Source organism: Euwallacea fornicatus, chromosome 13 (genome assembly GCF_040115645.1).
Source record: "Euwallacea fornicatus isolate EFF26 chromosome 13, ASM4011564v1, whole genome shotgun sequence".
Classification (NCBI taxonomy): domain Eukaryota; kingdom Metazoa; phylum Arthropoda; class Insecta; order Coleoptera; family Curculionidae; genus Euwallacea; species Euwallacea fornicatus.
This window is the reverse complement of record NC_089553.1, coordinates 227,402-249,329: the sequence shown is the minus strand read 5'-3', so window position 1 is coordinate 249,329 and position 21,928 is coordinate 227,402. Positions and strand designations below refer to the sequence as shown.

General features: G+C 33.4%; 4 protein-coding genes across 12 annotated transcripts; 1 reads left to right on the top strand and 3 right to left on the bottom strand.

The window, feature by feature from the left end:
* Positions 1 to 362: 362 nt before the first annotated feature.
* Positions 363 to 2,983, bottom strand: l(3)02640 (porphobilinogen deaminase-like protein l(3)02640). Of its 3 annotated transcripts, none has more exons than XM_066289479.1 (10): positions 2,772 to 2,983; positions 2,570 to 2,710; positions 2,254 to 2,326; positions 2,012 to 2,198; positions 1,694 to 1,958; positions 1,419 to 1,640; positions 1,219 to 1,366; positions 989 to 1,164; positions 836 to 932; positions 363 to 779 (listed from the first exon to the last, which is right to left on the bottom strand). In XM_066289479.1, exons 2-10 carry the CDS (start codon positions 2,612 to 2,614, stop codon positions 562 to 564), a joined length of 1,431 nt encoding a protein of 476 aa, XP_066145576.1. In that variant the 5' UTR covers positions 2,615 to 2,710; positions 2,772 to 2,983; the 3' UTR covers positions 363 to 561. The 3 variants fall into 3 exon arrangements, with proteins under 3 accessions (XP_066145576.1, XP_066145575.1, XP_066145577.1); XM_066289478.1 differs by having other exon boundaries at positions 2,570 to 2,664; XM_066289480.1 differs by adding an exon at positions 2,384 to 2,494 and having other exon boundaries at positions 2,570 to 2,981.
* Positions 2,984 to 3,270: 287 nt separating this feature from the next.
* Positions 3,271 to 10,083, bottom strand: LOC136343086 (uncharacterized). 2 transcript variants are annotated; one of them, XM_066289481.1, is made up of 8 exons: positions 10,013 to 10,083; positions 9,015 to 9,383; positions 7,124 to 7,198; positions 6,897 to 7,066; positions 6,623 to 6,843; positions 6,408 to 6,544; positions 4,073 to 4,184; positions 3,271 to 3,620 (listed from the first exon to the last, which is right to left on the bottom strand). In XM_066289481.1, exons 2-8 carry the CDS (start codon positions 9,256 to 9,258, stop codon positions 3,362 to 3,364), a joined length of 1,218 nt encoding a protein of 405 aa, XP_066145578.1. In that variant the 5' UTR covers positions 9,259 to 9,383; positions 10,013 to 10,083; the 3' UTR covers positions 3,271 to 3,361. The 2 variants fall into 2 exon arrangements, with proteins under 2 accessions (XP_066145578.1, XP_066145579.1); XM_066289482.1 differs by lacking the exons at positions 3,271 to 3,620; positions 4,073 to 4,184; positions 10,013 to 10,083 and adding an exon at positions 4,277 to 4,932 and having other exon boundaries at positions 9,015 to 9,953.
* Positions 10,084 to 10,540: 457 nt separating this feature from the next.
* Positions 10,541 to 21,677, top strand: Nasp (Nuclear autoantigenic sperm protein). Of its 3 annotated transcripts, none has more exons than XM_066289486.1 (7): positions 10,541 to 10,690; positions 16,646 to 16,703; positions 18,893 to 19,126; positions 19,282 to 19,548; positions 19,605 to 19,867; positions 19,939 to 20,043; positions 21,325 to 21,677. In XM_066289486.1, exons 2-7 carry the CDS (start codon positions 16,646 to 16,648, stop codon positions 21,502 to 21,504), a joined length of 1,107 nt encoding a protein of 368 aa, XP_066145583.1. In that variant the 5' UTR covers positions 10,541 to 10,690; the 3' UTR covers positions 21,505 to 21,677. The 3 variants fall into 3 exon arrangements, with proteins under 3 accessions (XP_066145583.1, XP_066145582.1, XP_066145580.1); XM_066289485.1 differs by lacking the exon at positions 10,541 to 10,690 and adding an exon at positions 16,456 to 16,572 and having other exon boundaries at positions 18,893 to 19,123; XM_066289483.1 differs by lacking the exon at positions 10,541 to 10,690 and adding an exon at positions 16,458 to 16,572.
* On the bottom strand, positions 12,275 to 16,947 carry LOC136343088 (uncharacterized). 4 transcript variants are annotated; one of them, XM_066289490.1, is made up of 7 exons: positions 16,625 to 16,944; positions 15,855 to 16,417; positions 14,436 to 14,671; positions 14,151 to 14,387; positions 13,972 to 14,091; positions 13,782 to 13,919; positions 12,276 to 13,729 (listed from the first exon to the last, which is right to left on the bottom strand). In XM_066289490.1, the coding sequence occupies exons 3-7, from the start codon at positions 14,536 to 14,538 to the stop codon at positions 13,458 to 13,460; spliced, it is 870 nt and encodes a 289-aa protein (XP_066145587.1). In that variant the 5' UTR covers positions 14,539 to 14,671; positions 15,855 to 16,417; positions 16,625 to 16,944; the 3' UTR covers positions 12,276 to 13,457. The 4 variants fall into 4 exon arrangements, with proteins under 4 accessions (XP_066145584.1, XP_066145585.1, XP_066145586.1 ...); XM_066289487.1 differs by having other exon boundaries at positions 12,275 to 13,729; positions 14,151 to 14,671; positions 16,625 to 16,947; XM_066289488.1 differs by lacking the exon at positions 16,625 to 16,944 and adding an exon at positions 16,475 to 16,592 and having other exon boundaries at positions 12,275 to 13,729; positions 14,151 to 14,671.
* Positions 21,678 to 21,928: the final 251 nt, after the last annotated feature.

The window sequence follows — 21,928 nt, the reverse complement described above, 5'->3', positions numbered from 1 at the left end:
GAGGAACTATTTATCAGTTTTTCTTTGTGAATAATGTCTCGCACATAAGAAAAGGTTGTTGAAAAGATGGAATTATACATTATTTTCAGTTAAAATTCACTGAGAATAACATTTACCCTTTCAGGGTACACTTCAAAATCCTTGTTACTGTTTCAATGACAAGCCTGACTCAACCTTCAGAACCCAGAACAAAATAATCTTTAGAAAGACAAACAATAACAGAATTAAAATGCATGAATTGCACAAATACAAGACACCATATTGAAACAGTCACTCTCAACTTTGGGTTGCAGAAAATTACTGTTATCACACCAAACAATTAATCACAATACAAGAGTATTAGAGATGGGTAAAAAAACAACTTGAAAAAACATAATATATAAAATTTTACAACCATTTACATGAATAAATAATAAATATATATATATATATATATAACAGTTTGCCTTTTAAATAACAAAAAGAGAAAATAATTTTTAAACTATTACCTACCCAATAATATCCATAAATCTATTTTTATATTAAATAATTGGTACTTACTACAATATAAGAGAGGAAATATTAACTAGCAGCAGTGTTATTACTAATTTTTCCATGCACTGCAGCTTGTGCAGCAGCCATGATTTGCAAAGCCCCTTTTTCCTTCAGTTTCAGAGCCAGATTTTCACCCAAAAGTTTGGATTTCATTAAATTATCAAAGGTGGCATCTCTATGAGGAACTAAACCGACAAACAGACAATCATCTTCTATTATTGTCACTTTATTAACGTTGTTTTTATCTAAAATGCGCAAAATTACGAATGGAGTATTGTAGAAATAGATAAAGAAAAATTACCTGAGTTTAAGCCCTTCAATGCAGGACAAAATTTTAACCCCAATTTGGCAATACTAGAGGCATCCCCGTTTAATGATAAATGCGGATTTTCGACACCCTAAATAGTCACATATTTAAAAAATAATATAATTAAATTGTTCAAATAAATGGTACCTGAATAGTTCCTTCCAAAAACGGACATTGCCCCATAAAGTCTGATCCAATGGGGATAGGAACTGGCAACTTGTCATGCGGATCATTTTCAAGGATTTCATTAGGAATATCCAGTTTTTGCTTCTTTAAACTTGGTCCATTTACTTCATTATTCATGGGGCAAGTTACACAACATTCTATAAGCATATTGATGGAGAATGATCACACACAAAAACAATGGAGAAAACTACCAATATCTATGACCTTAAGTTCCCCATTACTGTAAGGACATTCTGCACATCTTATAGAACTTAAAACATTCACAACTGTTTCCCCTTCATCTGCTACTTCTTGAGTGCCATCTAAAGACCAAACTGCACCTTTTAAAGTAAGTTTTACCTAAAAGTGACTATGTTGTTAAAAATTATAGTATTATTATATTGTTTCTTACTTCTTTATCTTTAACTAATTTTAGGTCTGATATAACAGCAACCGGAGCACTACAACCCCCTCCTAAAGTCTTCAAAAAACTCCTTTCAGCAATAACCCTCAATGCTGTTTGCAAATCATATAATGGTTCAAGCAGTTTTAATGTTTTTTCATCATCAGCCCTACATTCCACTGCTATAGCTCCTTGACCCACTGCATAAAGGAAATCTTGGGCATCCAACATCTTTTTCAAATAAAAACTTAATTTGAAATTAATATATGTAATTGAAAGTTCACCTTTGATATCCTGTTTTTCCACCCAATTCTAACAAGTCCTGCTGAGGCAAGAATGATAGCATGATACTTGCCTAAATCATCTAGCTTTTTCAGTCTGGTGTTCAAATTTCCCCTTATATTTTCCACTTTCAAATGGGGATATTTCTTAGCCAATTGTGCTGTTCTCCTTAGACTTGAAGTTCCAATAACACTGCCTTCGGGCAAAGAAGCCAAAGTGTGCTTTTTTATATCTCTTTGAAGCACCAACGCATCTCGAGGGTTTTCTCTATTCCTCATAAATGTAAATAAAGGGCAAGGAATAATTTAAATAGTTCTTACCTGCTTAAAACAGCTCCAATAGCCATTCCAACAGGTAAAATTGTTGGCAAATCCTTCAAAGAATGTACAATAAAGTCAACATGACCATCAGCCAGAGCAGTTTCTAATTCTTTAGTAAATAAAGACTTCTCTCCTATTTTGGGTAATGGAATATCTATTATCTGGTCTCCTAAAGTTGACATAGTCACTAAAAAATAAATTTTATGAATCTGATTTAAATTGGGCCTTTTGAGGCTGCTTACCAACATCAAATTCTATGTCAGGATAAATCTGCTTTAGACAAGATATGACATGTCTGGTTTGAATTAGAGCCAGCTAAGAAAACATTAATAATATATATTTTTTAAATTTTGTTTCAAAATAACAGCTCACGCAAAGGGATCTTGCAGGTGTGGACAAAAACCCTTGCTGATCTTTCCCACAGTAACCCTTTTTTGTGAGGAGTTATTGCCAAGGAAAAGTAAAGAAAAAATGAACACTCAACTAAAACATATAGAGATAATTTAATAATGCTATTAAGTTAATGTAGTAAAGTTCTATAGATAATTGGATACCTACCTCACTTTTCCTGGAACCTACCCGAAGCTTAAGTTCCCCACTCATGATAGCTGCAGTTAAAATTTGATGTAATTCAGTCTAATTTTCACTTTATACTTTAACAGTAGTATTATATTAATAACAATGCTTTTGGCTTCAGATCTTTAGAGAAGATGTAAAAGTTTTTGACTTGTCACGCTTAGAATTTACGTCACCTACTTACTTAAAGCACCCATAACATTGGATAAGAGACCTTGTGCAGATTTAAGAAAATTTTGACCCGTCAATCAAAGTATTACTTAAACATTTAAATCTTTTCATTCATAATTTATATCTAAATAAATTTAAACAAGAACAATTTTTTAGATTTTATATGGATAAGATTACCGTATCCAAATTTGTAATGAAATGCAAATACCAGTTACAGTTGTCACTATCATTGAAAAGTCAAATGTCAAAATATATAACTTAACGATACGAGAAACGAAGCCAATGAGTTGATGACTCACCAATTGTAGTCATAAACGAGATTAGGTTGTATAGTGTATCTTACAAAAAATAATTGTCTACTAAAAGAACTACAAAAACTGCAAAATAACATACTACCTATTATAGCTGAAATCATCAGAATCACAACTACTTGCTTTTTCCCTTTCAATTGCAAAACGAAGAAAAACTCCCCAAGACCCCCCTTCTGAAGTTTGGATAGATAAAAACCACAATTTTGGAATAATACCACAATGTATCATTATCTTTAATATGATTTTTTTTTCAGTAATAACAATCTATTTACATGTAACATAACAATATTTTTTATAGTTTTGATACGATCTTTGTTTGAGCTTGTATTGCTGCCAGGGTTTGTGCGTACGTTCTTTTTAATAAACTGGCGTTTCCTCTATTATTGACAAAGTCGGTTTCAATTTCTTTTAATACATGGACTATTTTTTGCGTGGCCAAAGTTGCAGTTTCATCGGTCACTTCCCAAAAGGTCACGAAACGAATCCAGTCGTCTCGAGCACTGCATTTCACGCTAACTTTGATGGGGTCTGTTGGATATATTGCTGCCAGCCTACAAAATAAGTTAAGCTAAAAATTCAGAGTGTGTGAATTTTCTGTCTCAGGAGTAACCACATATTTTACATCTCAAATGGTGCTAAGACGCTATGTAACAGAGTAATAAAAAAAGAACAACTTGTGAATTGATATTGTAATTTTTTTTTAAGTGCATAAAAAAGTTCAATTTGTTATTTCAAAAATGGAAACACCTGTGACATAAAATTTAAAAGAGAATCAATCACTCTGTATTTTAATAACATAACGTTTCCCGAATATTGTTCATATAGAAAACTAGCCCGATTTTTGGGTATAGAGTGCGTCGATAAAGTATTGAGCATATCTTATATTATACATGTATGTATAACTTAAATCTACTTAAATATAATATATAATGTAGTATCTAGTAGTTGTGCAACTCTAAGTGGGGCGAAACTACAATAGAAAAACGGCTACATAGTAATTTACCTTTTTTGAGTGTCTTTGGGGCTGATTCTAGGATCCAAGCGCATTATAATAATATTCGATTGAATTTCTGAGAGATTTACTTTGAAATATACAGAGTTCAGCTCCGCTATACCTAAAAATTGTACAGAAAAACTATTGATATTTTTGCAATATTACTGAAATAGAGATCTTCGGTCATAAAGTTGTTGAAAAATTAAAAACAAGTATTTAACATAAATTTATTACTAAATACTAACCTACCGTCACTACAAAAAAATTCAGATAACCAACTTATCAGCATATTCGGAAACGTAAGGGGAAATATCACAGGTCATTGCTTGAATATTAAACTTTTAGATTAAAAATATATCTCAAAATATAAAGTTGTTTAGGTTTCGATAAGGCGGCACTCTGATGAAACAACATTTCATAATAATTGCCCCATGATCACGGAATCATATAATGAATTCACGTCATTTGTGCAATAACTCCAATAAATGCAATATTTATCTCAAATCAATGATGATCATATACTTTTGTTGAGAAATAAATACTCTAAGACCGATGTCCGCGTCAACATTTGCCGTTCAAGTTCAAAGTAAAGAGCCCGTCGTACTCCTTGATGACCAATTGTATTTTTTCGCAGGCCAAGGCAATATCTTCATCCGTAATTTCCCAGTAGAGGGTGAATCTGACGCAATCGTGATTGAGAGACATGCATCTTACACTGCACTTAACACTATCGGTCTTTAACACAGTTTGTAGTCGTCTCTGCAAGTCTTTGATGGGGATCCTGGTCTTATCCACGTACATCAGGACCATATTGGTTTGAACTGTTTGGAGGTCTACTCGGAAATTGTTTGAGGCTGTGGCATATATGGCTGTAAAGGCATTTTATTTCCTTTTATCGAGTGAAGGCTGGATCGGTTTATTTAACCCCATTGAGTAGAAGCACCTCTCAATAAGTGTATTAGCGGTTTGAAAGCATTTTTTGTTAAGTTAAGTTAGGAATTGTTACTACATATTTCACATGCAACAAAGTTAAAATCTTCAGAGCTACAAATTTTCGAAGATACTGTTCATGTTCAAGCAACGAACGGAAAATATAGTGAAATAATAAAAGAATAAATATCTCAAACATCACAAGAGTTTATGTAAATGTGAACAGGAATACGCTTAGTACTAGGACATGTGCAATCTAGGTCCGTCACAGATATTGTGCGACATCGCATTAGAACTTTAGGATCAAGTGCGACAAACCCTCGTTGAATCTGGTAAGGTCTACAAGAGAGTGCCTTGGGGCTTCTTATTATCTCCATTGCTATTCAACATTTATGCCAATTTGATATTTTTAATAATTAATTAATAAAGGAAAAAATTTGGAATATGGTTCTAATTCTGAATCATGTTGACGATATTGCACTGTTGGTCACCAGCATAGAAATTGGTAGAATAGTATAAGTCATGACTAAGACCTTGAAAGTAATTCAAAAAATAGGAGGAGCACAGATTCAGCTTCGCCCCAGGGAAGTCTGCTGTAATTGTGATATTTTCTTTCCCTCATGAGAGGACATCTTGGAGTGGTGTGGCTGAATTGATGATCATCCGAAAGCTGATAATGTTAGAAACTTGATAATGATATTTAAGAGCAAATTAATAAGGCGGTTGCACACCAAGAACATATATGGTGAAGCTATTAATAGACAAGAACTTTACGAAATTTATTACTTTTCATTGAAATAGCTTATTCTTAACATAATTATCTTGATGCATTGCTTAAAGGGGAAGGATAACGCTTTCCTAGCCCATCAACAATATAGGCGTATGTTAGACCTACAGACCCATTTTACTGCGGTCTTTGGTGTGCAAGTCATGAACAATAATGAGCAGTTGGATAACATAGCCCAAGCAACCATAAAATTTAAGATACGTACCATAAACGATAAGAAATCGTCAAATAGTAACTCCTTAAATATTCACCTTCTCATTCGTTTTAGATGAGTATTAAAATGACATTGCTTAATCCTGATGACCATTACTGATGAATTCAGTTAGTAAACCATTACTTTAATAGCGTCAATATAAATATATTAACGTAAATAAAAACTTCATTAAATCTTAATAAACGTTAAACTATGTTCACCGGTAAATGTACCCAAACACCTCGTGGAAGTATAAGCTCGAATTTATATACAAATCAAGAGCTTATTAAAAATTAACTTATAATAAAACAAAGCGTGCAAAACCATGGAATCGAAACGCATTACTTTAAATCATAATCCCGGTTAGTTTAATACGCTTCAAGAGACCTCTAAATAACCCTTCTCATACAGTCTTTTCTGAAGTAAATTCTTACCTTTGGCAATCTGGAATGCATGTTTATGATCCTCCTCAAGTCTCCCGATCATTTTATCCAATGCCACCAAACCCGCAGCTGCAATAATTCCAGCTTGTCTCCATCCGCCTCCTATTGCCTTACGTACTCGTCTTGCTCTAAAAAAAAAATTTTTTTTAAGTACAAACTAGATACATGTAAAAATGAATAATTTTTTAATGAAAACTATTGCTTACTTGGCAATGAACTCTGATGTCCCAGCTAAAATAGCCCCAACAGGACATCCAAGACCCTTGCTAAGACAAAAGCACACAGAATCCACATCCCTCACTACCCTGCTAGGTGGAACTTTTAAATAAACTGCTGCATTCATCATGCGAGCACCATCCATGTGCACCGGCAAATTGTATTCTTGGGCCACATTGTGAACCTTTTCCATCCACTCTAAGGGCAATACCTTAAACCACTTATGTGAGACTTTACTTTATGCAAGTAGGAATCGTAGCTTACTTTGCCTCCACACAAGTTGTGCGTGTTCTCCACGATAATCAACGAAGAAATTGGTTCATGAAAATCGGGATTTTTCCGGATTTTCTTACGTAAATCGTCGATACTAAAGGTACCGTCTTCGTTGTTTTTAATTACGGCGGTGTGAACTCCTGCAATTTGAGCAGTACCACCTAAAAACATTGACGACTTTATATCTAGTTTTCTTTGTATTGATGAAATCGACTGACCTTGTTCAAATTTGAAAGTATGTCCGAAATCTCCGGAGATGATTTCACTGCCTCTTTGGTTGCAATGCACCATAACTATAAAATGATATAGTGTTTCAGAATAGGTCTCCCTACTGCTTACTATAAGTTTGTATGACCGCAACGAAAAAAAAGTTCGTACAAGCATGAGTATGATATCGCTTTTCGTCTGAAATACAAGGTGATAAAAAATTAATTTTTTTTTAGTTATTTCCTAATAAGTCCGTTCCGGCATAAAGTGTTTTAATGAAAATTGGAGAGCGTAAAATAAGTGTAAAGACGTATTTTTCAAAGGAGAAAAATATTTTTATTTCACTAGAAGCGTTCTCATGGAAGTGATCTTGAATATTTTAAAAGAAAAATATATGTCACTAGTAAAAAAAATAAATAATATTTTATGAATGCTTCATATTTCTTTAAAAAAATTTATTATATTTTTGACTACATTTGAACAGAAAAATTATTCAGGTATTTTTCTTCCTGAATTCTTATGCAGACCCAAACGTGTTCAGCAATGCATTATCTGTAGACGCACAATCCTTAATGAGCCAATTAGAGATTTGACCTTTAGCATAAAAAGAAATGTTTCTGGTTTCAACCAGTTAATTTAGTTTATAATGATTTACGACATAATTGTCCAAGAGGAATTACCCTGTATACTTTCATTTATATGATAAACAAGTTTCATATTTGGCAATCACATTAAAACTAGCACTCACTAAATGTACCAAAATGAAAAAATTTACATTTCAACATCATTAATAATCTTCCAAAAGATTGCAAAAGGTCAAATAAAGGGAATCATTCCACTAATCATTTTTTTATACATTGTTAACACAGCAGTTTTTGGTTCTAATAAGGTTAGCAACAATTGTCTTTGAATCATCTTTTTATTGCTTAAAATAGTTCAATGCAAAATTATCATAAAAAATTGCATTGTTAATGGCTGGAAAAATTACTGCTTAAAATGTTTTATGGGAGATTGAGAAGCACTTCAGACTAACACTAGAAATGACTTTGTTAAGAGCAAAATTAGCACAATTTCTGAAAGCAAACATTCTGTTAAGTTGAGAATAGAAGCTTAACATACTAGCAGAACAATAATTTTGTTCTTAAAAGCTAATACATAAAGATACTGGCAACTTTATTTATAAGATAATTTAAATAGAAACAGAGAAACTGGCCAATGGCCTCACCTTATTTTTTCATTTCTATAAAAGTCATTCTTTTAGTACAGAGTTATCTAAATATTAACTTTCTGGCGCTTAAGGACTAGGCCAAAATATAAATGCACCATCCAGTTAATCATATAATTAAAAAATGAATATTTATAGAAACATTGATTTTTTAATTTACATAAAAACTATCTGCCTGGTAAAGTTAACACCATATTCATAATTTGACTCTCAGAGCCAAAAGATTATATCAAAGATATTCATGAATCTTATGCAGAAGAAAATTTCCACTGAAACCATTATTACAACCAAATACTCAATTTCTCAATGCTCTATACAAAATTAACAATACATTGAAGAATTTGACTCTATCTGAATCAAAAATAGGAACATATGTGAACTTCCAAGTCTGGAAAACACATAATCCACCTCAAATTTACAGAAATATTCTCAGAAATATCTGAGTACTTTCCACCCACTTTGGGATGATTAATTATTAACATAATTTAATATGTGTTAAGCTGTAAACAAGGTAAAGCTTGAACTGGTATAATTTTTTTTATATTACTTAAAGAAAGTAGTCATCATCAAGCTGCTAAACAAGTACCTCTAATTCATTCAAGATTTCCAGAATTATCTCTTCATATTCTCATATTGAAGGGCTAATCCAGAATCTCTAGTAATTAGGTTGCACTTACTTGCAATTAAATTAGCCATGGTCCCACTAGCAACGAACACTGCCTCCTCCATACCAAGCAGTTCGGCTGCTTGCCTTTCTAACTTGGCCACTGTGGGGTCTTCCCCATAAACATCATCTCCTACAGGAGCTCGATACATGGCCTCCCTCATTTCTGGGGTAGGTTTACTAACAGTATCACTTCGCAGATCCACAATCCGTATTCCAGAGTTGTTTAATACGTCAATGTTGATTTTCTCATACATTATGCTTGTTCAAGTGATGAAACTTGGGTGATGGAGATTGAAGGAATGAAACAGAGGAGAGGCAGTGAAGGTCTTTTATACTATCGTTGAATCGGATGATTATGGTCTGGCGTAAGTTGCGAGTGCTGGTGGTAATAGGTTGAATGTTGTATTGAATAAAAAAAATATCTTATAGGTTGGTGATAAGGTTTCAACACTGCTTAAATTTGATAGTTTACACAATGTTTATTGGATTACAATATTGTTGTATTCATCAGTATATTAGCAAATTAAGATTATGAAATTAAGATTAAAATGCTTATAATAAGTAGAAAGAAGGAAAGAGACTTTCACAGGCTTCTGCGAATTTATTTAACACATAACATATACCAAAAAAATATTACGTTGATCAATATGTGCAAAAATTACTCTTAAATTATTTATTTTTGTTACTTGCATTTGCTCCAATTATAACATTAAAGTCTTGTTAAAAATAAATTCAGAAATTAAAAAAGAAGAAGTTCCGACATTCATAGCTTGTGTTGTTTATCTAATCTTATGAGCTAGAAAGAAACATTAATCATTACGCGCATTATAATAATTATAATCAAAATTTTGGTTTTTTTACGTGGATTTATCTCAATATACACAAGTTAAAATCCAAATATTGCAATCGAATTAGATTTAGTATGTTTTATAGTAGCCCGCAACCGTTAATCAGTAAAAACTATTAAATTGAATTTTATTGTAGAATAATAATTTATTTAAAAATTACCTCCGTTTCGTTAATCTTCGGTAACTTATTCGGCTATTTTCAATTTGCGTTGAAGCTTTGCTAAAAATTTCGGTATATGAAATGTCATTTTATTTTGTTTTCTCTCTTACTTATGAGTGGGACTGACATAGAATTATCTTCGAATCTCACGCTATATCGTCCCTAGGGTACGTTTGGTAGCCTAAAATATAGAGGTTTTTCCTATCTTGAGTACAACACTATCGTTCTAAAAGTGAGAGTCTTGTCGGAATCTGTACATTTCATCATTTGTAAAGGGTGAGTGTAGAGTTGACATTTTACAATTATAATGACCTCTTGACTACAAACTCAAATATGCATTAAGTATGCCAGCATAACGATTGTTTAGATTTAGAATTAATTATAAATTTTAAATAATCGATGAGAAATTTTAATTCTATTAGGTGATAATTACTTCATCACCCATCCAGTTCACATGAATCTGTGCTGATCGTTCAATTGTGATCGGAACGCGACGATTATCCAATTTGTCACTAATGTCAATGTCGAGTAAATGTTAGTTAGGACTTTCTTTTTTCCGGCTTTCTAGTTGTCCCAGATCTTGGTGTGATTTTTATATTGTTATTGTTTTTAAGTTAATTTTCGAAGTTTTCGGTTTTTCAGCAAATTCTCGGTCTCCTGTTTCTGAAAAATTATAGGGTAAGTGCCCTTAGTTTTTTTTTTCAAGGAAACCTGGTTGCCACGACAGTGATCATACGTTACCCATTATTTAAATTATCGTTTACATTTTCTATAAGAAATTGCATATTTTCACAATGATTTTAGCCGATTTGTCTTAATAATCAAAGTTCAAACATTTTTGAACCATGCTGCATCAATTGACCATAAAGTGATAATGATGTCATGCATGCCTCCATGCTTAAAGTTTTTAAGGGCACAGAATGTGAACCATGTGATTTGACCCTCATGAAGTAGATCAGTTCCAGCCTCAGGACCACAAAATTTCTTGTTAGTGCTCGATTTCAGTTTTGACACTTTAGTGTCCACTGGTATTTGTCCATTAAAGTTAGTCATGCTGAATTGACTGCAGTTAACAGGTGGGATTGAAGAATGAACAGAATCTTTGATCCTAAAGTTCAAGAACACTAATTGATATTTTGAGTTTTTCGTTAAAATCATATTTTATCATCTCTGACACAGTTTTAGCTACTGAGTGGTGTATATTTAGTACCCCAAATTGGTGTAACTTCTCTATATTTAACTTCCCAATGGAATGAGGCAGGACATACAAACTTTGAGAGCCCAAACATCTTTTTGTGTAGACTCTGTGGTGCCAAAATGTTAAAAAATGTCCTCAAATTGTTAAATCAGATAAAATAACACTTTACTGTTAGAAGTAGAAAACTGGTGAACAAAAGGAAAGCAACTTACATATAATTGTTATAGAAACTTTAAATAAATAAAATCTGAGGATAATTGCACTGAAAGGGAGTTAGACTTACTCTAGGATATGATTTAGAAAAATAACTAATCAAGTAGTTTTTTGGTGTAAAAAATGTTGCTCTCTCTTTTAAAAAGATACATCATTATCACATAATCTGATGTTCCTTGAAAACTTATTAGCATGGCTAACAAAGTAAACAAATGAATTTCTGATTGGGCAGTTTGGTCCCAAGCAATGCTAGAGAATTCACTTTATTTCTGGTACAGTAAATGGAACTGTTAAAATCTATCATTAGAATAATTTGCAATATATGTAATTCACTTAGTCAGTCTTAACAAACTATTTATAATTTTATGGCAAAAATTTGAGACACTAATTTTAGTACATTTTTCAGATCTTCTGTAATTGTACAGTTTATTTCAAAATGTTTGGCAGAACACCAATAAACACGATTTTAGACTAATACTGTGCACTCCCAATATTTGCAAATACTAAGGAAAGTTTTCATTGTAAACAGGTAATTTTCTCAAATTAAGGTCCTATTCAACCTGGACTCAAGAAACACAATAGGTCAAACATTTCAACAATGGTAGTGGCCCTGAAATGTAGTATTAATGGCATTTAAAGAAAGGGAAAGTTTGATATATAATAAAAAATTATTCCAGTATCATTAGAAATGTAATAACAATTCAGACAATAGTTTTTGGGACGAATATGGTTTATTGAGGCTCTATGACTTTTGACCCTTATTTGTGCTGCCAAACATTTTGAAATAGATATTAGCTGTTTGTAATAACAAGTACCTACCTTACTAATATTTTTTTGCAAGGGTCTTGAATGGTAATAAATGACTAATGAAATTACCTTTTACTTTTATTTGTATAATGTTCTTACATCAGCATCAGACTTAAAATACACAAAAAAATATTGTTCATAATATTTCAGCCATAAAACCCCCGTCTCCACATACCTACTTTCAGAAACATGCAATTTACCCAGAGGTAGAGCATTGCAACACTCCTTTTTATTTTATAATAAATGGTGTTTAAATAGGTACAAAAACATATAATTATATTAAATTTCTCATAAGACTAAGAAAAAAAATCAGTATTTAGATCAGTAATTGAATGGGTTTGAAATATTTTCCACTCCCTGTTGGAACTGAATGTTTTGCAAAAGTAAGCTAATGGGTAATTAATGCTCAAATAACTATCAACATTCCTAATACTGTTTAACTAACAATTCGTTAATTTCTAAAAATTCAACAGGAAAGGATTTTTTTCTTGCATTACTAATTTTATTGTTGATAATCCAGTAGCCCTGATAGAGCCATCCGATTTAATGGCGTAGCATAAATACTAGTTGTATCTACCTTTTACTTCATCACCTTTTATGTCTTAAAAAGCTTCAAATTTGTAAAAATATTATTTTCATAATATAGAATATACTTATTTCTAAACAAGTTTAACAATGCTTTATCAATACTATAAAATGAATAAGGCCACATAAAATTATAATTTATATTGACAAGCATAAATGGTTTTTTATATTATAAATTTTAGCGTACAAAAATATCTTTTAGCTGAAAAATAGTAACAAAGAGTTTATTAGAAAATTGCGCAAAGATTCATGGACAAATAATCTTAAAAACGCATTACATTATAGAATTACACAAAGGCACAATATCATCAAAAGTAAGCGAATATTCCTTTGAAATATTAATGTATATTCTAGCTAAAATATAATTAATTCTTGGGTTAAAAATACTTCAGTCTCTATTGATGTCTCCATTTTCAAACAAAAGTTTATGAGAGGAAGACAATGTGTAGGGATTTTAAAAAATGGATACCAAAAAATGTGCTTTATATAAATATTAAAAAGGAAATACATTCCATCTTCCATAAGTGAATAAAGGCAACTACAGTAGTTTATTTTCTATTGCTTTATCTCCAAACCAAAGCATTTGCGACTTACTAAAGCTCTATTAAAGCTGCATGAGTCACAAACCTAAACCCACTGATGTCAGTTAATCATTGACGCTATCGGATTGAACCTCATTATCTTGCTTAAAAGAATCCAGAGCACAGAGGTCATAACGCAGAGCATCACCCCTCCCCAGCCTAAATCCAGGGACCAAGAGGTAGTAAAAATACGGGCTGGAAATAACTGGCTAATACTCTTCCCTCCCTGAGAACTCACTACTCCATCTACAGTGCCTTCATGAAGTTCTGAGTGAGGCCTAATGTGCAGCCGTTTGAAATGGATTATTGTGAGGGTAAATAGGGCGAAAGATGCTGAAAGTCGTCATTATCAACTCCTTGGGGTTGTTGTGATAAAAGTAATTACCTGCAAGTAAATACATGACCCCAGTGACTAGGACTGCGCTTATTTGATGCTGGAACACGCCGAAGGCTCCAACTAAAGCTGCGCTGCCCAGAATTATTAAGCAAACCAATGCGCAGGAGATTGAAAGGTTTTGCATCCCTGCAAAAATTATATTCATAAGTAAGAATGTGGTGTTTAGGGGTTGGCTTACGATGTTGCCAATCTGCTTTAGACTCATAACCCCGGATGCTTTCAGATCCACCTGATAAATAATTGACACAAGGTTGCACGGACGGAAAGCCTACTCGTCCTAAGAGGTCTATTTCTTCATCTGAAATATAAGATACATTATATAATGTGCTATTTTAAGATAATTGCAAATGAGTTTACCGGTTAAACTTAGGCAGAGAGTCCAAATCCCTCCATGCATAGGCACCAAAAACGCAATTGTGCGATCATCAAGTGTATCCACTCTAGTTACAGTTCTGTCCAGTAACCACTGCAATTTCACAGTACCATTAGCCAGTGCCTCCAACTGATTCATATTCCACGTAACCTCCTCCCAGTGGTCCGTCATAATGGCAGCACATAGCATCCCCGTGGCACAAGTAGTTAAAACCAACGTACCTAAAGCAATAGTAAATTTTTGAATTTTTTTGCTGTGAAGTTTTTTACCCAATAAGAAAAACACACTGGGATGAACAGTGCAATTCCAGTTGGCCTCCTCAGGGTCCTCCGCACCGGTGTTGCCGCTCGCTCCCGCGACGTTGCCGTCCATCAATAAAGGATCGTAGTCCACGATGAGGAGATCGTAGTCGCCCAAAGCACCCTTGGGCGCTGACGCCCTCCAGTTTATGAATCGCGCCAGACCTTCTAAGACAAGGGGTCAGTTTGGAGAATTTTGCGTTGACCTGAATTAAATAAAAAGAGTAAATATGAAAATCATTTCTGGGAATATGAAAGTTAGACGGCATCAAGCTAGTCCCACCTTGTGCCATTTGCCTGCTAAATTGCCATGTTTGCGAGGTCCGCGAAAAGTAAATCTATAAAATTCCTTCTCTTCGACCTTTAATTTAAAGGAACTGGAGCACGCGACATGTTGATCTAGCTTTATGACTAATTAAACAATTGTTCTTTAGTTCATCTGGGTCAGTCATAAGACCTGATGGCAACAGTGTTAGGATCCATTCTCATGCATTTTTAAATACCAAGATGACATTTTAAAAGGTTTTTGCCTCAAGATGGAAAGTAGAACGATAAACTGGGGCTTCGGGGTAGGGGTCGTTATTCCTGTTATTGAGCAGGGGAGCTTTGCAATTATTACAATGTTCGTTGGAAGTAAGATTGGACATAAATCAATCATAGACATAGTAGTACTTGGAATGATAATTAGCATAATTATTGTTGAAAAATGCAAGACCTATGGAATAAAGTAAGACTATATAGGTTGCTCCAAATAAAAATTTAAAAGTATCATTTTTACTGAAGCAGCAAGTACAGACGTATATGGGAATTTTATGCTTGAGTTTCGAAGGACTTTATGCACAGTTTCTCCATATTTACAACTCCTATCAATAGCAATAAAGTAAAATGTGTACCCAAGTGATTTTCCTGTAAATTTGATTACAACAATTGTCTCATAATTAATCTGTTTTATTCAATGAGTACATGTATAAATTTTCGATTAAATATTAAATGTAATTTGATGATTAAAGTTAGTAAATACGTGGGAATTCTATTTTTATACCACCTATTTCTCCGCCATTCTGTCCAGATTTATATATTTTTTTAAATTATTTCATTCATAATTGATTCTATAGTATGTTTCTTTGTTTAAGTGTATCCGGTAGTGAAATATAAATGTAAAAGCCAAACACCATTAGGTATAAATTATTCTCGCTGAAACATCATCCCTATAAATAGGGTTTTAAGATGTGAAATTGAGTTTGAACAGAACTACACTAAAATTTATCCTCCAGAAATAGAACTACTACAATCCTAAAAAATCATTGTAGTGATTTCACCATACTTCTTTTCGCTTTTGATCACGATTTATTTGTTCTTGAAGATACAATATTATTATTTGAAATTTACCTATTATTTTTTGCTACACAATATTTTTACACTGAAACCATATCACCACTGCCCGGTTTTGTTGCGAAATCTGCGTCATTTGTACCCTTTTCGTTCGGCAATCGTTCGACAGACCGTTTCTTCGCCAGAAAACTGGAAACGGGGTTTCTGGAAAGCTCGGATAGTGCGCTGCCTCAATAAAGGCCGTGTTGTCACGTTGTGGATAGTTTATCATTTATTATTGATTTCGTGTTTTCATAGCCTTTAAAACTGTAAATAAGACACACGTATCCACTTTTCATTCTTGGACACACTTTGGATATGACTATTTTGAAGGAATGACTTGGTAAAATTAATTATTTTTTAATGGGTTTTTTAAGTCTGCAATATGAGGCTTAAGAATATTCTAAAGTGTACTTAATATCAAGTATCAATTTTGTATATTTTTTTTAAATTCCTTTAATGGCAACGCTGTATGTTATGTATAAGAAAATGTTTAAATGAAAGGGTTGGAACCGTATAGAAAAAGCGGCCTTGTGCCTTTTGTTCAATTGATTCCGTTGCAGTATGCGAGCAGTAGATTTCTGAAAATAAAAAAATTTGTACATTTACTAAATTCTCAAGCTCAATGAAACATATACATTTTTTGTTCCTATCAAGAATTTCAGTTTCTATTCGATTGTGGTGTCGTTAATTTCAGATGAATTCTCATAATTTACTCACATAAATGTCGAAAAAGGTATTTAGTTTACTATTTCATGCGATATTAGAAGGTTTATTAATTTTTGTACCTATATAACATGTATTTTCAGATGGCGGATGTGAGTGTAGATCCAGAATGCAACGACCCGAAAGAACTTTTTGGCCAAGGTATGTGGAAAAAATGTATTGTAAATATTTATTTATGTCAACCATATTTTGTTTTCAATTAACTTTAAGTCTACATTCGATACTAATAACCGCGCGGCCAATAGTTGTAACTTTAAGTTTCACGTTCGGTTGGCTATTTTTACCGTATAAAGTCGCGGTACAAGTGCTATCTAACCGCGAATAACATCTAGCCGCTAATCGAAATCACACGCTCGCGCTATATACGAGTTTTTTAATGAACATCAGATGGAGGTGTGTGTCAGTGATGGCACAGCTGAACATTGATCGCTTAACGCTCTCTAGCTGATCTGCTCAGTCGAAGTGCAGTCACGTGGTCGATCCAGCAACCAACGGACTCGCCGATGCCGCGTCGCTCGGCCAGCGCCTCTGGTTTCTTGAACGTCCGCCATTTCCAAATTTTGGGGGCTCGGGTGGTTTAAAATTTAATACACCTCCAATGATTGGCACTGCGGTGTTTGCAGTTTGCCATTTTTTGTTTGTTTTTTATTTGTTTTGATTAATTTTTATTATTTAAATATATTTTATTGGTTTTGATACTAGTAGCGTGCAAAATTAAAAAGATATCATTTTCTTAAAATTTGTATCTTCAAACTCCTTGAGTGCCATAGCGTCTCAAACGTGCTGAAATTTGGCACAACGGTGAATGCGGGAGGTACCACATTGGTGTAGTTTTGGGTTGGGCACATACCTAGATATCGCACGAATGCCGGCTGAGCGGCGTTAAAAAGAGCATTGTATATTACTATATTTATCGTATTTAAATGTTTGAAGGGAGGTTCCCTCCAGAGGCTGTAAAATGGAGTTGACAGTTTGCAGATAAATCGAAACACATGTTTGTCTATGCCTGGGTTAAAAAAGATCCAGAAAATTCACTTTTCCGCTGGGCGAATAGAGCTCGGAAAAAGGAAATTAAAATGTAGTTAGTCTAGTTTTTATGGTGGATGAGGTATTTAGGTACGAATTTTTCATTATTGGGGCCCGCTTCTGGTTCTTTCATTTTACCACTTTTCACCTGGTACTTTCGAACGCCACGAGTAAGATATTTGTAAAAAAAATGTACAATAATAATTTTCTATTTATTCATCCTTATGATGGAACGTCCATATTGTTTCGGCTCCTCACTCACGAGTATAAACGTGAGCGTCACTTCACCCTTAGTATGAAACGAGCGTTACGTTACGGTTTTATTATATTAGATGGAACACGCAAACATGGAAATCCTCATAAATTTACCTGTAACAAACTTGTTTGAGCAAGATTTTTTGTGTTTCATTAAGGTGGTGATGGAAGGTTTAAAAATTACAAGTTATTCAAATTTAAAACGTGTTCTAAAGCATTTAAGACCCAACTGAAAATGTCGGGCATTTCTATTTTTAACGTACCCTTAAAAATTTAAATAGATGGTGAGACATAAGTTGATACTTTTTTTTAACTAAATAGAGAAGTTATTAAATTATGCAAATTACATCTATTTACTACAAAATGAGTCCACAATTCTAACTAATTTAAAGAATGTTTTTAAACTTGCCAGCATGAAGTTCAACACAACATTCTGCTGAATGCAACCATGTTCCTACTGTTGCACTGTGATGATACTCCCCGTAAATAAGCAACATATGCACTAGTGTGTTTTTTTTTTTTTTTTCAAGTTAAATTTATTTACCAATGTGTAAATTAAAACGTCTCAACGCAAGAAAAATAAAAAAGTGGCAATAACAAGACACAAAAATATAAGAAGATCCAGGAGATAAAAAACTCGCATTTAAATATTTTACTTTACATTATCATTGGATTATTTTTAAATAATTGAGTAATGCATTTTGTGCCAAATTGATATAACTTTTTTATTTTACAATTTTTTGAAAATATTGTATGACTTCTATTCACACTTTAAAAAAAGTATCAACGTATGAATCACTTATTAAGAATAGGAATTTAATGTGGCACCCAGTACATTAAAGCCATTGGCCACAGGTTCATTATTTATAAATAACGATTTTTTTTCAGTTCTTTTCTTGTCGTCTTTCTTATCTAATCCTTGGTTAAGATTCTACACCTCTGTTTATCGGTCTTTTGAAACAATCTCCAGGGGGATTAATAACTCTTTGTCCTAAATTATAGACTCTTAAACTTAGCACCAAATATACAACTTTCTATTCGCTTATTAGGAGTTCGTGCCTACATCCTCCAAAATTACGAAGCGGCAGTTGCAGCTCTTAGTAAGGCATCCGAGCTTCTTGTCAATGAGCACCAAGACGACATGCACGAGTCTCTAGGTGAAATCTATCTGTTTTACGGCAAAGCGCTTTTGGGACTTTCAAGGGAAGAAAGCGAAGCTTTAGGTGATGCCCTCCCGAAAAACGAAGAATCCGAGAACGAGGAGGAGGAAGAAGAAGAAGAAGGTATTTTTTTAATCTTAATCCTTAGTTTGTTTAGTTGATTTAAATTAAGATTTCCTTTAACCTCAAGCCGTTGGAATTTGGTTGTTCTCTGTACTGGTATATCCTAAATTTAGTATTTCAAAATATTATTTTTGTACTGTTGTAATGCGTTGAAGGGTCTGAAGACGCAGGAGAGACCAAGACTGAAGAAAACAACGTTTCGTCGTCAGTGTCAGGCAAGGGCGAGCCAGAAAATGGCAAAGAAGAGACAAAAGAGACTGAGAATCTACTCTCCAGTTCCAGTGATGATCCCGGACCTTCAACAAGTAAAGGTGACGGAGCCGAACCTTCAGATGATCAACAGGAAAGCGAAGATGTTACCAGTGATTTGCAGGTGGCATGGGAAGTGTTGGAATTTGCCAAGCAGATTTTCCAAAAATTAGGTAAGTTATTGCAGTAAAGTTGTTTCGTGTGCCTCGGTAAATAGTGATGTGTTTAGACGAAAAGAAAAGTTTGGCCGAAGCCCTAATCGTCCTCGGCGAAGTCTCGCTTGAAAGCGAAAATTTCGAATCGGCCATCAACGACATAAAACAAGGCCTCGAACTCCAAAAGGGACTTTTTGCAAAGGACAGCAGAACTGTGGCGGAGACTCTATATAAACTAGGAATGGCCTATTCGACGAATTCTCAAATGGACGAGGCCATTCAAAGCTTCACTAATTCTTTAGAGTATCTAAAAAATAGAATCACAACTTTAAAAGAGGTATTTAACGTTCCCATGCCTCAAATTCAAATCAGCTACAGCGGTTTTTTGGTTTGTTTGATTTTTTTTAGATAAAACCGCCAACGCAAGAACATGACGATGAAATAGAAGAAATCCAGGGCTTAATTCCGGAGATCGAGGACAAAATCGCGGATATGCACGTGTATAAAGACGAGGTATGTGTCTGTAAAGAAATCGTTAACTGTTTGAAACACAAAAAAATAAAATTCGATAATCGAGAATCGGTGAATGTGATTGAGGTTAGACGTGCCCCTAGGGAGTCCTCAGTTGAGGAGAGAATTAATAAATTAACGGTTAATGAGGCTGATAATAAAGAGGGTAATGAAAACGAGTAGTAATCCTCATTCAGTTGTTCCAAATAGGTCCAAGTTATCGATCCTAATTTTTTTTTTAAATTATTATTTCCAAGTTTTGTAATCGTGTGTGCCTTTTTATAAACGTCTGTGCTTTTTTTGTATTGCTTTTAATCGGTTCTGTTGGAATAAACAGTTTGCATTAATAATAGAGAGCTTTTTATTTTGTAATAGTTTTGTGCCTTTCATATATCATTACAGAAAGAATTTTAGAGACTTGATGGGATTTTTCGGAAGAAGAAAGAGAATTTGTATAAGGGCGATTAAAAATAATTGTGTTCTTCCTTTTTGTTTTGTATTAACCATCTTACCCTATAATTTTTGCTTTTGTCCGTGTTTGGGGTCTGTAATGCTATTTATTCACAACTTCTAGCAGTGAATTAATTATGGTTAATTCCTATGAATTAACCATAATTAATTTAGCCTGTATCCATTACAAGCTATCTCAGATTTCCGGGTAATTTTTGGGATTTCAGAAATTGCAAGAGATTACACAAATTACATCTCCAGTTAATTGTGTAGAGCAAGAAACTTTCCAGTGGTTTGTTAGGTATCTTTATCATTATGTTCTAATTTAATTAGAAAATACAGGTTGTTCGGTTTTTTCTTGCAGCCAGATTTTAACAATTTATTCTAAGCCCAAAAATATAATTAGTTTAGTAATTTGTTGAGCTCAAAACAACATTCAAACAATGCGCCATGAAGAAAGGCAGAATGTTGAACTTTAATATTTTTTCGAACTATTCCTTTATAGCTCATTTAGGGCTCACATATTAAAAAAATCAGAGAGTCATTAGTGACTTTTTTTGCTTTAAATTTAGATGCCGTGGTCGTTTTTGCCTTATCCTTGATTATCGGTTTTTGTCTCTTTCTTTCGTTACTTAACAATAAAGAAAAATGTAAGTGGAATATATTTTTTTAATTCTTAACTGTACGTGTGTGTGATTAATAGATGTGCATTAATATTCTCAAAAAAAAAATCAGCTCATTTATCGTTCACTTCAAGTCAGGACTTAAGTCACTGCCGCATCTGCTCATTCTGAAATAATTACATAATTATGAGCCGTAGCATTTTTCTTACAGGCGATTAAAAAAGTAACTGAGGCTATTACTGAATCAACAAAGAAACAGGAAGCAGCCAGCAGTAACTCCAATGGGAACGCCCGAGTTAGTGACATTTCCCATTTGGTGAAGCGAAAAAGAAAAATTGAAGAAGCAGATAACGGCAGCGAAGGGCCGACACCTAAAAAACCGGCCGTGTGAGCGACAAAAAACTGACCTATGTATAATAAGAATGTTTTATTTATTTGTCAAGATTCATGATTGTGTGAGAGAATTCTAAAAAGGTCTTTAGTTAGATAAATTTCTCATTAATAATTGAATAATGTGTAATTTTTTTTTATAATTAAAACTAATAAACCCTCGATTTTCGATAACTAAGTCGTTTATTTAAAATACGAATTTGCTAGAATTCCTCGTACGACGGTTTTGTAAAGTTCCTTCTCTAGCTTCCTTTGGTATCAAAGATTAATCAATATTTGCAAACTTCTCAGAATTAAAATAACTCAAAGTGTCATTTTCTGTTAAATTGAACAAAAGTTTATAGAAAAATTCTGAATTTAGCAAATTGCAAATACAAAAGTAGCTGCTTTATTGACAAATATGCGTATTGGAAAAATGAATTGAT